This window comes from Equus quagga, chromosome 13, assembly GCF_021613505.1.
Source record: "Equus quagga isolate Etosha38 chromosome 13, UCLA_HA_Equagga_1.0, whole genome shotgun sequence".
Classification (NCBI taxonomy): domain Eukaryota; kingdom Metazoa; phylum Chordata; class Mammalia; order Perissodactyla; family Equidae; genus Equus; species Equus quagga.
The window spans coordinates 20,025,925-20,040,130 of NC_060279.1; the positions used below are offsets into that span (position 1 = coordinate 20,025,925).

General features: G+C 37.3%; 1 protein-coding gene across 6 annotated transcripts in view; it reads left to right on the top strand.

The window, feature by feature from the left end:
- HMCN1 (hemicentin 1) overlaps positions 1-14,206 on the top strand; it is a 433,459-nt gene that overhangs the window by 387,052 nt on the left and 32,201 nt on the right. For 5 of the 6 annotated variants that reach the window (XM_046681569.1, XM_046681570.1, XM_046681572.1 and 2 more), the window contains 7 exons: positions 3,145-3,315; positions 3,508-3,678; positions 4,315-4,485; positions 4,650-4,820; positions 7,637-7,786; positions 12,592-12,729; positions 13,747-13,868. In XM_046681569.1, coding sequence (XP_046537525.1) covers positions 3,145-3,315; positions 3,508-3,678; positions 4,315-4,485; positions 4,650-4,820; positions 7,637-7,786; positions 12,592-12,729; positions 13,747-13,868 — 1,094 coding nt within the window. Of the gene's footprint in view, positions 1-3,144; positions 3,316-3,507; positions 3,695-4,314; positions 4,486-4,649; positions 4,821-7,636; positions 7,787-12,591; positions 12,730-13,746; positions 13,869-14,206 lie in introns of those variants that run through there. The other variant, XR_006891498.1, reaches the window with a different exon arrangement.

The following is a 14,206-nucleotide window of genomic DNA, read 5'->3' on the forward strand; positions in this document are numbered from 1 at the left end:
ATTTTTTAGGTATACAGGCCAATCATTTTGTAGAAGAGTTTTCAATTTGGATATGTCTGATATTTCCTCATGATTCGATTCAGATTTTGCATTTTGGTGGAAACATCACAGAAATGATTTTTTTGTCCTTCTTAGTGCATCATATCAGGAGGCACATGATGTCACTTTGTCCCAAACTGGTGATGTTGACTTTGTTCACTTGCTTAAAGTGGTGTCTGCCACTGTATAGTTTCTGTTTTTACCTTTGTAATTAATAAGTATTTTGTAGGGAAACTTTGAGACTACATAAATGTCTTGTTTTTTTATCAATCTTTCACCCATTAGTTTTAGCATTCACTTATGAGTCTTGCTTAAATCAGTTATTACTATGATCTTTGAAAAACAGTTATTTCCAACTCCATCATATCTTCTCCCCCTGTTATTGGCTTTCTACTATAAGGAAGAACTTTCCTTTCTCTTTCTTATTTCTTTTTTTATTGATTATTATCAGTAAAGACTCAAGTATTATTTCATTCAGTGGCTTATAATGCACTACTACTATTATTTATTGTGATGCTCAAATTGTCCTAGATTTAATTAGTGTCCTTTAGGCTAACTTCAGTGTCCTCTTGACATATCCCCATGATTCCTGAACACTTTCTTACTTTCTGGTGCAAATTGATATTTTAGGCTTATACTGTAATTTCCCTTCCCCAGTTAGAAGAGTATTTTTAAACTGCCAATCTTCCCCCTCAAAAAGTTGGTATCTTCTGGAGGGGCCATTCTGCTGCCATTTGAGAGTCATTATCATAAAGAAATATATTCTGACAGATTACTTAAAAAATGAGCATTTTTAGAAGTGTCTTTCTGCAAATCATGGAGAACTTTGAGTAAAGAATGGAAAGAATGGCCTTACCAGCTCGTAGCTCACACATGTGTAATACTTACTGCGTGTCCTACACTGTTCCAAGCATTTTTAATCTATCACCTCATTATTCCTCAGCTTAATCCTAATGAGGTAGGGTTTTTTAATATCCACATATGGCAGATGATGAAACTAGGCAGACAGAAGCTAAGCAACTTGTCTAGGATTGCACAGCTAGTAAAGGCAAAGCAGTTCCTGAGTCCCAGAGCGTCTGGTCCAGAGTCCCCGCTCCTAAGCACTGTGCTCTGTTGCCTTTCCAGAATCAGAAGTGCAATGCAGTGTAACAACAAATTCATCTATTATATTTTGCATTTTTCTTATATAGTAGTTCATCCATAGTGGTTTTCTTTTCTATTATTTAGACACCATGATGTTTTATATCTTCTCTGGTTTGTATTGGCATTCTTCCTTTTTTTCTTGTTATCATTCCATTCATAGAAAAGAAACATTTCAACTTTACATATTTTATGTCATGAAATTCAATTCTATTTAGTTTTCTGTATTGATTTAAAAAAATAAGAAAAGTCTTCAACTGAAAACCTCTATATGTAATAGAAGCTACACAGATAATAAGTGAATAAATGTCACCCAATTGTAATCCCCCAATAAAAAAACACATCTATGCCATAAGGCTTTGTATATTAAGAGTCATGGGCTTCTTTTAACCTACAGCCTTGAAAATAGTACATACTAAAATAATTGGAAAGGCAGAATTTTTGAAATCACATAGTTTATATGTAAGGTCTATGAGCATCAGCAATATGAATTAATAAATTAGTTTTGAGTAAAATCTCTCATCTATTTAAAGGCTTTCTGGGGCTGGCCAGGTGGCACAGCAGTTGAGTTTGCATGTTCCACTTTGGTGGCCAAGGGTTCGCTGGTTCAGACTCCAGGTGCTGACCTATGTACCGCTTGGCAAGCCATGCTGTGGCAGGCATCCCACATATAAAGTAGAGGAAGATGGGCACAAATGTTAGCTCAGGGCCAGTCTTCCTCAGCAAAAAGAGGAAGATTGGCAGCAGATGTTAGGTCAGGGCTAATTTTCCTCAAAAGAAAGAAATTTAAAAAAATTTTTAAATAAAGTCTTTCTCCTTTCCTTTTAGGTTTAGTCAAATACTTTCAAGGGCAAATTCTCAGCTAAAATAAATTTGTATGACTATGTTTGTCTGTGTCTACAAAGTACAATGTAGTAATATATAGTCAACTCAATTAGAAAACAAAAGAAAACACAAGATTTGTTTTTAAATATTTTCTAGAGAAAGCAGCCAAATGGTAATTTCATTACTTAGTTTTCAACTTGTTCTTTTGATATCTTATAGGGTGTGCTAGGAGAATATTTAGACATAGACCTTAAGGCCCTATTTTGGTTCATACCTTGGTTAAACTGGGTAACCACAAAAACATACTTCATAAGCCCCATTTCTAGAAAGTACCCGCAAAATGAAAATACGACCTGATACTGACTTATACATCAGGGAAGACATAATGTTGATTCTCAGCCCATGCACCTGGTAGGAAACATAAGGTTTTCCACTCTTGTGGTCAGATGGTGTAATATGTTAGTTACCAAAAGGAAGGCCTTAATATCACTCCTTGGAAACTACTGGTCAATTTTTTCTGTTGTTTAGGAAGCAGGTGAGTGTGTTATTCAGAAGTTTTAGTTCATGAACATTATGTAATGGAGAAAATTTTTCAAAGAGTTACAACTGTGAAAATCATCATGTTGTTGAAATACGCTTTTAAACATGAAGCTGAATCAGTCTTAAAGATGTGGTCTTGCAGCCTGGGCTCCAAGTTCTCACTGTGGAAACATTCATATTGTCCATAACTGCATGTAGGTCTGTTATCCAGCCTTGTTCCTAAGCTTCTGGTTCTTTCCGCTTTCCCCAGATCACAGGGCACAGACACATACTTATCTAGGGTTTAAAAACTCACAATGTGTTTACATATAATAGTTTGATTAAATTTAATTTTGATAAACTGGCCTCTTTGGATAATTTTAAGCATTTATTTTGGCATTAGGTAGCCTTCTGAATTCCCCTATAGACCCCAATTCCCATGAAAATCTAACCAGAAGGAGAAAGGAAGAATATCATTTGTTGTTTCTTTTGGTTCAATTTCAATTATTTTAGATTCTGGGTTAATTTAACTCATTACTGAGTTAATTTATTTGTATAATTTTGTTTTTTTAACAAACACAGTTCTGTGACTTGAAACTCTGTCTCTTGGGATATTTGTAGTTCATGGAGCATGGAACACTTGGCAGCCTTGGGGCATATGCAGCAAAAGTTGTGGGAAAGGTACCCAGACAAGAACAAGACTGTGCAATAACCCACCACCATCATTTGATGGATCCTACTGTGAGGGAGCAGAAACACAGATGCAAGTGTGCAATGAAAGACACTGTCCAGGTAAAAGAAATACAATGTTTACACCCTTAATAAATTGATATCTACCTCTTATCTAGGAATTATGTCAATAAGAATCAATCTCAATAAGAGCATCACTCAACCTAACAATGCCCAGGGTTTAACCTGATCATTTTTAATTAATAACAGAGCATGTTATTAATTTATTAATTATTATGTTTTTCCTTAATCCAGTTGATGGCAAGTGGGCCACTTGGGCCAGTTGGAGTGCTTGTACTGTGTCCTGTGGAGGAGGTGCCAGACAGAGGACAAGGGACTGCTCTGATCCTGTTCCCCAATATGGAGGAAACAGATGTGAAGGGAGTGATGTCCAGAGTGATTTTTGCAATAGTGACCCTTGTCCAAGTGAGTGTTGGAAATAGTGAGTCAAAATTATACTTTCTTAAAGTTTCATTATGGCCTTAAATCCTTAAAGTTATAATATTCTGTTGCTTGATTTGTTTACCCTTGCTTTAGGATATCAAAATGTTGTATGGTTGCTGTTGTGTCTACTTAATACCATAGATGTCATTGATTTATATGGGCAGGCGCTGTGTCCTTTTTCATTTGCTCCGTAGGACAGGCTGCAAGGATGAAGGCATCGTTATGTGCTGTTAACGATGTTGATTGCTTAATGTAGGCAAGAAGGTGGCTCTCTGCCTTAATTCAGTCACCAAGCTAAACTTTTAGACCCTAGCAGCATCTGAATCCGACGTATCCTGAATGTTACAGCCTTGACTCATCAAGAGCAGAGACCTTGTCTCATTCATATCCTTCACTTCCTAGAATAGTGTAAGACTCAATAATTGTAGGTTAAATAGAACTGCACAATCACTGGAATGTGTGCCTAGTTTCTGATCAAAACAACAGCTAGCGAATTTGCCTTTGGAAGTTGCCTATTTATAGATTTGTGTGTTTCTTTTCACTTCCTGGGGAGAGTCTTTTCATACTTTTTGGATGAATGTCACTGTTCAGCACTTCTCCAATGGTTCTGTGTTGTAGCTCATGGGAACTGGAGTCCTTGGAGTGGCTGGGGAATATGCAGCCGGACGTGTAATGGAGGGCAGATGCGGCGGTACCGCACGTGTGATAACCCTCGACCGTCCAATGGAGGAAGAGCTTGTGGGGGCCCAGACTCCCAGATGCAGAGATGCAACACTGAGATGTGTCCTGGTGAGCTTCCCTGGCAGCAGAAGGAGTAAAACATTTCATTTAGTGCTTACTGTAGCAGCCCCATCATTCCAGATCTTAAAATAAAAACTGTATAGTCAGGGTCGCCCTAAGTGTAGAATTTAAAACCGATTTGTTAATCTTGACCATTCCATTCTTGTTCATAGTGGATGGAAGTTGGGGAAACTGGCATAGTTGGAGCCGGTGTTCTGCTTCTTGTGGAGGAGGTGAAAAGACTCGAAAACGGCTGTGCAACACTCCAGTGCCATCTAAAAGTGGTCGCCCCTGTCCAGGAGATGCAACTCAGGTATCCAGATGCAATATACAAGCATGCCCAGGTAAGCAGCTAAGTTAGATTTTGGCAAGACCACTGCTAGCACATTTATAGCCTTTCTGAAAATTACATAAAGGGTGTTACTCTGAGCCCACAAGTTACAAAACAGTACCCAGTCTGGGAGGAAGAAGCAGGAAAAATGCATTCTTTGCCCTAGTTGGTACAGCTGTCGACCAAAACTCAGGCTGGATTTTAGCCTTGGCTTGCCCCCGTCCAGGCTCCCTTGTAAAAGGTTATGGTCTGCCTAGCCATAAATAGTAGTACTGGGCTTGAGGGGTAAGAGGGCTTGGAAGAAGAGGAAGCCAGGCTGAGACTCCAGGCTGAAAAATGAGAGTGGAGCAGAAACATAATGTCTAATTGGAGGCTGTTCTTTCACAGATGCAAATAAGGAGAATATGAATGTAGAAAGTAAAATAGAGGCCAATTCAGTTCGAGGGACAAAAGTAGAGGAAGTTGACCTACCATAACCCAAGTCGTGTAACATGGCTAGATATTATAAGTGATGTAAAAATTCAGAAAGAACAGTCAGAATTCTAGAACTTATGGATCTTGTAAAGAGTTTGCTGGTGTCTCAAGAAATGGTGGATGATGCTAAGGGTACTCATCTCAGAGAACAGACTTTCTAAGGGCTGTGAGGAGATCAAAAAGAACAGTTTCTCATTGTTGAAGTGTCAAGATACCACTGGACTTTCCAAAGCTTTAAGGTTGCTTCAGAAATAAAATCTCCCTGGAAATCAGAAAGGCCCATTTGGCAGAGTGAAAGAGAAGTTACGTGAAAAGATTTATAGGGTCTAAACAAACTAAAAGGGCAAGTGTCTATCAGTCAACTGCTCAACGTGTCTGCTCAACAGATCAACTGATTACCAAGAATTTTGAGGCTCTAACATGTAGGTATGGGGACAGTTCTAGTTTCAGTGGAGGTGCATTGTAACTCAGCCTCTGGTAGTACCAGGGCCCCAGTGGCAGAAGGAAGGCCAAATAGGCAGACAATTTGGATTTACAGAGTCTGGCAGAGAGTTTCAAAGATGCCAACTAGGTAACCAGGACCAGGAGACATCTGCTGAGTACTGGGATTCAAGTTCCTCTCGAAACTAGAGAACCAATGTCAAAATGGGAGGCCATGCTCTTTAGCGATGACTCAGAGAACCAAGTGAATTAGTGATCTTTCGGCGCTTCTTTCTCCCTGCTTAGGACTAAAGATAAGAATCAAAATGGCCTACCAGGTCCTGATTGGCCCTACTCTCTACTCTGCATCATCTAGCAGCTTGGTTCCCGTTACTCTCTAAGCTCTCTGCTCCTTATGGTTTCTCAGATGTGACAAGCCAACACCTCCTAAAAAGGCAACAAATGCTGTTTCCTCTACCCGGAAAGCCCTTCCCTGACTTAGTTAAGACCTAAACTTCCATCTGATCTTCAGTCTGTTTTTCCTTCCTTTTCAGACTCCCCTGGGCAGTAGATATCTTAATATCAGTACATTTCAATTTTGCATTTATTTGTGGAATTCTAATTAGTGTCTGTCTTCCCTGTTCAGACATAAGCTCTATGAAGACAGAGCTCACGTCTTTCTTTTTTCCTTCTTACCATGGTATCCTCAATACTTGATGAAGAAATTAATGTAATCCAGAACACGAAATCTGAACCAACGTGAAAAAATGTTCTCTCTCACTAATAGTCAAAGTAATGCAAATTAAAATGGCAAAGTACTATACTTACAGATTTTTCTACAATTGAATACAATTGTTTTTCTCCCCAGTATATAATACATAACAATATCTGAAATGTCTTGTGATTCTTTTAAAATATATTCAATTAAAAGGCATCAAACAGCAAATATTTATGAATTTCACTATCAGCTCCTTCCCAATATGTTTCCCTCTCTTGTCAAAGCATGTAATTCATTTAAAAAGTATTCAGTAACCACCTATTCTGTGTTAGTAACTAATAATTTTGTTGAACAATCAAAAGAAGGCATAAAATTACTGTAGAGATACTTTTTTAAAAACTCACAGTTGTTTTCAACCCGATTGTCTTGGTATGAATTTTACACCACAGTTAAAAGTACAGTATCCTTCTCACATTTTTCTCAAGTTAAGCATTTTCTGATATACAATGTATGAAGAAAAACTTGGTAAGTCCTTGATCTGAAGCCCAAGACTGAACAATGCCCCTCAGCTACAACCCATTGGTGTTGACAGTGACCTGTCACAAGTCTTGGAAGCTGTTTTGTTGGTGATGCCTCCTTCCCCTCTATGTTTTCACAAAGAAAGCAACAGGTGAAAGAACACGAGTTTTGATGCCGAGCATATCTGTGTTCAGATCCTCATTCCACCCCATCCTAGCTATGCAATGATGAGAAAGTCGCTTGATTTCTCTGAACTTAATTTTTTTAGTCTGCCAACTGTGGCTATTTAAAACTACCTTATAGGATTTTTGATAGGATTAAAAGAGTTAAGGCATATTAGGTGCTTACTATAGTGCATGACATGCTCAATAAACTCTCATTGTTATCTTCATTTCATCACTATCAATAAACACAACGTTATTTTGGCTTTGGGACTGGGCACTGATTGTATTCTTTGGATTGTGAAATAATGCTATGTTGTGCACAGATTGGAAAGATTTATAGGGGATGATGAGTGTTACGTGAGAGTAGGATGTTTTGAAAGCTTATTTATTTCACTCTTAAACTCATATGTCATATGATCTTTTCAATGTTTGAGAGAAGATTTGTAGCATCTATGAATACTGGCCTTCTTTTCTCCCATGTAATGTTGATGAAATTGTTTCCTTATCCAGAAATGTTTTTTCTTCCCCCAACAGGTGGGCCCCAGCGAGCCAAAGGAAGTGTTATTGGAAATATTAATGATGTTGAATTTGGAATTGCATTCTTTAATGCCACAGTAACAGATAGCCCTACCTCTGATACCAGAATAATACACGCCAAAATTACCAATGTACCTCGCAGTCTTGGTAAGTTTCTTTACTTAGAAAAGTTGTTAATAGGCCTCTTTTTCAAAAGCTTATACATTATTCTTCATCTTATTATTTCCACTTAAAATTTCTAGAGGATACTACTACTAAATGATCAGTATAATAGTCCTTAGTTCTATCCCAATGGCAAACTCTTCTTTTTTAAATTTTCAGATGTACATCATCATATATTTCAAATTCTGTGTAGATTACGTCATGCTCACCACCCGAAAACTAATTATAGTCCATCCCCTCACATGTGAGCCTAATCACCCTTTTTGCCCTCCCCCTTTTCCCTTCCCCTATGGTAACACCAATCCAGTCTCCAATGCTATGTGTGTTTCTCATTGTTTTTACCTTCTACTTATGAGTGAGGTCATATGGTATTTGACTTTCTCCCTCTGACTTATTTCACTCAGCATAATACCCTCAAAGTCCATCCGTGTTGTCACAAATAGCCAGATTTCATCTTTTCTTGTGGTCCATCGTGTATAAATACCACATCTTCATTATCCATTCGTCCCTTGGTGGGCACCTAGGTGGCTTCCAAGTCTTGGCTATGGTGTATAATGCTGCAGTGAACATAGGGGTGCAAGTATCTTTATGCCTTTGTGTTTTCAAATTCTTTGGATAAATACCCAGCAGTGGGATAGCTGGATCATATGGTAGATCTATCCTTAATTTTCTGAGGATACTCCATACTGCTTTCCATAGTGGCTGCACCAGTTTGCACTCCCACCAGCAATGAACAACGGTTCCCTTCTCTCCACATCCTCTCCAACATTTGTTGTTTCCTGTCTTGTTAATTGTAGCCATTCTGACCAGAGTGAGGTGATACCTCATTATAGTTTTGATTTGTATTGCCCTGATAGCTAATGATGTTGAGCATCTTTTCATATGCCTATTGGCCATCTGTATATCTTCTTCAGAGAAATGTCTGTTCAGATCTTTTGCCCATTTTCTAATTAGATTGTTGGTTTTTTGTTGTTGAGCTGTGTTAGTTCTTTGTATATTTTGGATATTAACCCCTTATCTGATATATGGTTTGCAAATATCTTCTCCCAATTGTTAGGTTGTCTTTTCGTTTTGTTGATGGTTTCCTTTGCTGTGCAGAAGCTTTTTAGTTTGATGTAGTCCCATTTGTTCATTTTTTCTTTTGTTTCCCTTGCCCAGTCAGACATGGGACTTGAAAATATGCTGCTCAGACTGATGTCAAAGAGCATACTGCCTGTTTTCTTCTAGAAGTTTCATGGTTTCAGGTCTTACATTCAAGTCTTTAATCCATTTTGAGTTGATTTTTGTGCATGGTGTAAGGGAATGGTCTACTTTCATTCTTTTGCATGCGGCTGTCCAGTTTTCCCAACACCATTTATTGAAAAGACTCTCCTTTCCGCATCGTATGCTCTTGGCTCCCTTGTCGAATATTAACTGTCCATAGATGTGTGGGTTTACTTCTGGGCTCTCAATTCTGTTCCATTGATCTGTGTGTCTGTTTTTGTGCCAGAACCATGCTGTTTTGGTTACTATGGCTTTGTAGTATAATTTGAAATCGGGAAGTATGATACCTCCAGCTTTGTTCTTTTTTCTCAGGAATCCTTTGGCTATTTGGGGTCTTTTGTCGTTCCATATAAATTTTAGGATCCTTTGTTCTATTTCTGTAAAAAATGTTGTTGGAACTTTGATAGGGATTGCATTGAATCTGTGGACATTTTAACAATGTTAATTCTTCCAATCCAAGAGCATGGAATATCTTTCCATTTCTTTGTGTCTTCTTAGATTTCTTTCAACATTTTATAGTTTTCAGTGTACAGATTTTTCACCTCTTTGGTTAAGTTTATTCCTAGGTATTTTATTCTTTTGTTGCAATTGTAAATGGGATTATATTCTTAATTTCTCTTTCTGCTACTTCCTTGTTAGTGTATAGAAACGCAGCTGATTTTTGTATGTTGATTTTGTATCCTGTGACTTGACTGTATTCCTTTATTGTTTCTAAAAGTTTTTTAGTGGACTCTTTAGGGTTTTCTAGATATAAAATCATGTTGTCTGCAAAGAGTGACAGTTTCACTTCTTCTTTTCCAATGTGGATCCCTTTTATTTCTTTTTCTTGCCTGATTGCTCTGGCTGAGACTTCCAATATTATGTTAAATGAGAGTGGTGACAGTGGGCATCTTTGTCTGGTTCCTGTTCTTAGAGGGATAGCTTTCAGTGTTTCTCCATTGAGAATGATATTTGCTGTGGGTTTGTCATATATGGCCTTTATTATGTTGAGATATTTTCCTTCTATACCCATTTTATTTAGAGTTTTTATCATAAATGGATGCTGTATCTTGTCAAATACTTTGTCTACATCTATTGAGATGATCATGTGATTTTTATTCTTCATTTTGTTAATGTGGTGTATGATGTTGATAGATTTGCGGATATTGAACCATCCCTGCATCCCTGGAATGAAACCCACTTGATCACGATGTATGATCTTTTTAATGTATTGTTGTATTCGATTTGCTAGTATTTTGTTGAGAATTTTTGCATCGATGTTCATCAGTGATATTGGCCTGTAATTTTCTTTTTTTGTGTTGTCCTTGTCTGGTTTTGGTATCAGGATAATGTTGTCTTCATAGAAGGAGTTAGGAAGCCTCCCCTCCTCTTCAATTATTTGGAAGAGCTTGAGAAGGATAGGTAGTAAGTCTTCTTTGAATGTTTGGTAGAATTCACCAGGGAAGCCATCTGGTCCTGGGCTTTTATTTTTTGGGAGGTTTTTGGTTGCTGTTTCGATCTCCTTACTGGTGATCAGTCTATTCAAATTTTCTACTTCTTGGTCCAGTTTTGGAAGGTTGTATGTTTCTAAGAATTTATCCATTTCTTCTAGATTATCCAGTTTGTTGGCATATAGCATTTCATTGCATTCTCTTATTATCTTTTGTATTTCTGAGGTGTCCGTTGTAATCTCTCCTCCTTCATTTCTGATTTTATTTATTTGAGCCTTCTCTCTTCTCTCTTTTTTTCAGTACCTTTAGGTGCGCTTTTAGATTGTCTATTTGGGATTTTTCTTCTTTGTTGAGGTAGGCCTGAATTGCTATAAACTTCCCTCTTAGAACTGCTTTTGCTGTATCCCACAGATTTTGTCATGTAGTGTTTTCATTTTCATTTGTCTCCAGGAATTTTTTTGATTTCTTCATTGACCCAATCGTTGTTCAGTAGCATTTTGTTTAATCTCCACATTTTTGTGGCTTTTCTGGTTTTCTTCCTGTAGTTGATTTCTAGTTTCATACCTTTGTGATCAGAAAAGATGCATCGTATTATTTCAATCTTCTTAAATTTATTGAGACTTGTTTTGTGGCCTAATATGTGATCAGTCCTGGAGACTGTTCCATGGGCATTTGAAAAGAATGTGTATTCTGTGGTTTTTGGATGGAATGTTCTGTATATATCTACTAAATCCAACTGGTCTAATGTGTCCTTTAAGGCCAGTGTTTCCTTATTGATCTTCTGTTTGGATGATCTATCCCTTGGTGTTAGTGGAGTGTTAAAGTTTCCTACTATTATTGTGTTACTGTCTATTTTTCCTTTTATGTCTGTTAATAATTGCTTTATATATTTAGGTGCTCCTATGTTGGGTGCATAGATATTTACAAATGTAATATTCTCTTGTTGGATTGTTCCCTTTATCATTATGTAGTGCCCATCTTTGTCTCTTGTTACAGTTTTTGTTTTAAAGTCTATTTTGTCTGATATAAGTATTGCTACCCCTGCTTTCTTTTTTTGCCATTTGCATGGAATATCTTTTTCCATCCTTTCACTTTCAGTTTGTGAGTGTCTTTAGGTCTGAAGTGTGTCTCTTGTATGCAGCATATACATGGGTCTTGTTTTTTTATCCAATTGGCCACCCTATGGCGTTTGATTGGAGCATTTAGTCCGTTGACATTTAAAGTAGCTATTGATAAATATGTATTTATTACCATTTTGTCACTTTTTTTTCTGGGTGTTTTAGTAGTTCTTCCCTGTTCCTTTCTTCTTCTCTTGCTCTCTTCCCTTGTGGTTTGATGGCTATCTTTAATAATATGTTTGATTTCTTTTGTCTTACTTTTTTTCTTGCTTGTTATAGGTTTCTGCTTTGTGATTACCATGAGGATCCTATTTAATATTCTATGCATATAACAGTCTGTATTGAGTTGATAGACCCTTTAGCTTGACCTCTTTCTAAAAGCTCTACTTTTTCACTCTCCTCCTCCCACATTATATGTTTTGCAAATCATATATAGACTCTTATTTAGTGTGTGTCTATCCAATACCCTCTTATCATTGAAATAGGTGATTTTAGTACATTTGTCTTTTAACCTTCACATTATCTTCACAGGTAGTTGATCTGCTACCTTTACTATACTTTTACCTTACAAGTGATTTTATTGCCTGGTTTTTTGTTGTTGTTTTGTTTTCTTGATAATTTTTTTTTTTATCTCTGTTTGTGGTCACTGCTTTCCCACTTAAATAAGTCCCTTCAGCATTTCTTGCAGAACTGGTTTCTTGGTGATAAACTCCTTTAATTTTTGCTTGTCTGGGAAGCTCTTTATCTCTCCTTCCATTCTGAATGACAACCTTGATGGATAGAGTATTCTTGGCAGTAGATTTTTTCCTTTTAGCACTTTAAATACGTCCTGCCAATGGCAAACTCTTAAAGATGCGAGATACTGGTATTTATTTTCTCGTTATTCAAGATTATTTAGGATTCATCCTTACGAATTCTGTGAAGACAATAGTAACAATGGACTGTAAAAATTTTGCTTTTCACCTTATTTTTTCTTTAGGTCCAGCAATGAGAAAGATAGTTTCTATTCTAAATCCCATTTATTGGACAACAGCAAAGGAAATAGGAGAAGCAGTCAATGGCTTTACCCTCACCAATGCAGTCTTCAAAAGAGAAACCCAAGTGGAATTTGCAACTGGTTAGTGCCAGCTGAACTTAATATTCTAGTACTATAAAAAGATATGAGTGCCTTAAAAGTTAGTGGTTAAGAAAAGTACGTTCCTGCAGAGAATAATTTGAGTCTTTGATGTAATCTTATCATAAATGATATAAAAGCAATTTCATATTTCCATGTAAACTTTTACTGATGCAGGTCTTTAAGAGGCCATGTGTTTTCAAACAGTATAGTGATTTTTATATCCCCAAAGCATTTTCTTATCTTTTCTGTATGTTTTCTCTTTAAATCCTTAGAGAGGGTTTTAAAAGCCAAAACAAAGCAGGAAAATGAGTCATTGCTATTAACTAATGGCTGTTGTCTATGCACCTGAGGTTAGGACACCTAACAGAGATTCTTTATCAAAAAGATGGAAATAAAAACAAGCAAATCTAAAGGCTTTTCGCTTTATCCTTAGTCTTAATAAATGTGTGTTAGCTATTCGCGGTCCCTTGCAAGTGCATACAAGTTTTCCTAGACCTGCAGTTCAAGCATCTTCAAAGGTGGTCAATCTCGATGGCAGGGATCTTTAAGGAAGAAGGGCATAGCTTTAATCAACCCAGGAAACAAGTGGATCTTTTCATGGCCATCCGCTTATTAAGAGGCCCCTTTGCTACTTCTTGAAGCATCCAGAAGGAACAAAGCCCTGTGGCCAGACCTGTGGTTGTTGCCAGGCTGCCTGGTGAAGCTGTCTGTCCCTTCTCTCAGGCAATCCATTTTTGTAGAACTGCCTTGCTATTGCTTGAGTTTAAAGTCTGGAATCCTTCACATAATCATATGCTACATTTTTGTCACATAAAAAGAAATTTTAGAACAAACTTAATTCAATAAGACTAACTCTTTAATTTGAGGACTAAGTGCTAATTTAATTCTCTTATGGTTTATGTTCATTCAAGTTTGAATTAAAATAACATAGCTGAACTGGTATGTAAGGTAAATCTGCTCTGTGCTTACACAAACCATATATTTTTTGCTACTAAAATGGTGCATTGTCATTCCCAGGAGAAATCTTGCGGATGACTCATATTGCCCGGGGCTTGGATTCTGATGGTTCTTTGCTGCTAGATATCGTTGTGAGTGGCTATGTCCTGCAGCTTCAATCACCCACGGAAGTCACTGTAAAGGTAACATGTCGGGATACATTGCCTTCACTGTTTACTGGATTAATGGTAAGAGTGTGAGTCAAAGATCCATAGAAGGAGCGCAGGGAACGTGGGTAGTTTCCCTTGTTCGCTTTGGCGAGTCACTGTCTAAACCACGAAGGTTAGAAATGGCTGTCTGGTCTTCGTTTAAAAATCTTCAGGGACAAGTCTTCACAATCCCTGAGTGGTTTTATCGCCCTGCTTATCGGGACCAAGATCACTGCTATGTTGATTTAGGCCATATGTTTAATTCCCTACAGACACAGAGAATAGTAACTCTTGCATAAAAGTTTTTGTATGTCATCCATAAAAGTATTTCA